This window comes from Papaver somniferum, unplaced genomic scaffold, assembly GCF_003573695.1.
Source record: "Papaver somniferum cultivar HN1 unplaced genomic scaffold, ASM357369v1 unplaced-scaffold_15, whole genome shotgun sequence".
NCBI classification, from domain to species: Eukaryota; Viridiplantae; Streptophyta; class Magnoliopsida; order Ranunculales; family Papaveraceae; genus Papaver; species Papaver somniferum.
The window spans coordinates 5,108,252-5,109,935 of record NW_020624376.1 but is presented as its reverse complement, the minus strand read 5'-3'; the positions used below and the strand labels follow the sequence as shown (position 1 = coordinate 5,109,935).

At 39.1% G+C, this 1,684-nt stretch overlaps 1 protein-coding gene across 1 annotated transcript; it reads right to left on the bottom strand.

Moving 5' to 3' along the window:
- Positions 1 to 1,684, bottom strand: LOC113335795 (molybdate transporter 2-like). Its single transcript, XM_026581834.1, has one exon. The coding sequence runs from the start codon at positions 1,610 to 1,612 to the stop codon at positions 194 to 196; it is 1,419 nt and encodes a 472-aa protein (XP_026437619.1). The 5' UTR covers positions 1,613 to 1,684; the 3' UTR covers positions 1 to 193.

The following is a 1,684-nucleotide window of genomic DNA, read 5'->3' as shown; positions in this document are numbered from 1 at the left end:
AAATAGGAACCCAATTATACTTAAGTATGGTGTTTTATTACATTTCTAAGGATAGCTAATATATTCCTTCTCAAAAGGAGAATATATGAACAAGATAGAAATGGTTTCAAATATTTCAAAGAACAGGCTAATTAATGCATCAAACATATGCACAAACACAATTAGATCACCTTTCAAAACGGATTCAGACTAGTTAACTAGTAGCATCCACGGAAGAAGATTCACATTTGGGAAACCAACCAGAGCTGAAATCCATGTTCCTCAATTTCATCAACACAAACACAACAATCCCAACACCAAAACCCAAAGCAGCACTAGACCCTGTCAAAGAAACAGCAGCACAGACCAACATGACAAATGATTCTTCTTTACTCTTCATATCTCTAGATGCCATTGCTAATTCAATCCCAGAAAACAACAACATTACACCCAAAATCCCAATTGGAAACTCTGACAAAATCCTCACAAACGAATTCCCAAAAACAAGACCCAAAATCAATTTCCCAATACCCAGAAACAGAACAGAAGCACCACTTCTTCCACCAAATCTATACTGTCCTGCTAATCCACCCGCACCATGGCAACATGGCATTGCACCAAACCAGCATCCAACTAAGTTCATCAGACCAACACTTACTGAGACAGAAGCTGCAGTTACTTCTCTGTCAGGGAACAAATCAGTAGATAATTTGCATACTGCAATTACTGAATTCAAAACTGACAAGGGAATTTGTGGAATTGCAGCTCTGACAAACCCGATTTTCCAATCTTCCCATGTAATTTTCACAATACCAATTTTAGACGGACCAAATTTTAGACTCTTCACAATACTTGGATCTCTGACAAAACAGAGTAACAATCCAAATAGGAATACTATAAGAGCAGCTGGAATTGCTTTTAAGATTCTCAATCTCCGATCACCACGACGGCGAGATCCGTTTGACGAACTACTATCCGGTTGTTCTGATTGCGGAATTGGTGAATTCTGGTTAACATCATCATCACCACCGGCACCGGTGACTAGGATTATAAAGAGAATTGCAGACAGAGACAGAACTAATCCATCAAGACCAAGCCAGGGACGTGCCAAACCCGATTTCCCTGTTGTAAAATTCTGATCATAACGAATGTATTTAATCGCAGTAAACGCAAATGCAAGACCTTGCGAGAGCTGAACACCGCGGACAACCGGCAACGGAATGAACTTATAAAAAACAGACATGAGGCCAGTAGCTCCAAGAATTAAAAGAACAGAAGCGGTAGAAATACCAGCAGCCATGATTTGAGGTATAGTAAGATGAGTTTGAGATTCAGAAATCGCAACAGCAGCTATTGATTTCATAGGTTGAACTGGCATCGGAATACCAAAAAGAAACCCAGTTACAATATTGTAAAAAGCAGTGAAGATCAAAGTTGTACCTAAATCAAGATGATTGACTAGTGATAAAGCTAGTACAATTGGTATGTAAGTTCCTAAATCACCAACTGAACCTCCTAGTTCTGACCATATGTTTGTTTTCAGATTGAAATTTGATGAACGGGTGATGTAGCTTCTCCATCTACTTGGGTTCAGGAGGAGTGGTGTTCTTGCTGTTTCTTCTTGGGACTCCATTGTTTCAGATTTGGTAACTGCAGCTATGAGGAGGTGTGTAGCTTATATATTTTGATAACAGAGAAAAAACAC

Excerpts from the sequence above, each read along its gene's own strand:
- LOC113335795 (XM_026581834.1), bottom strand. The coding sequence starts at position 1,612 with ATGGAGTCCCAAGAAGAAACAGCAAGAACACCACTCCTCCTGAACCCA.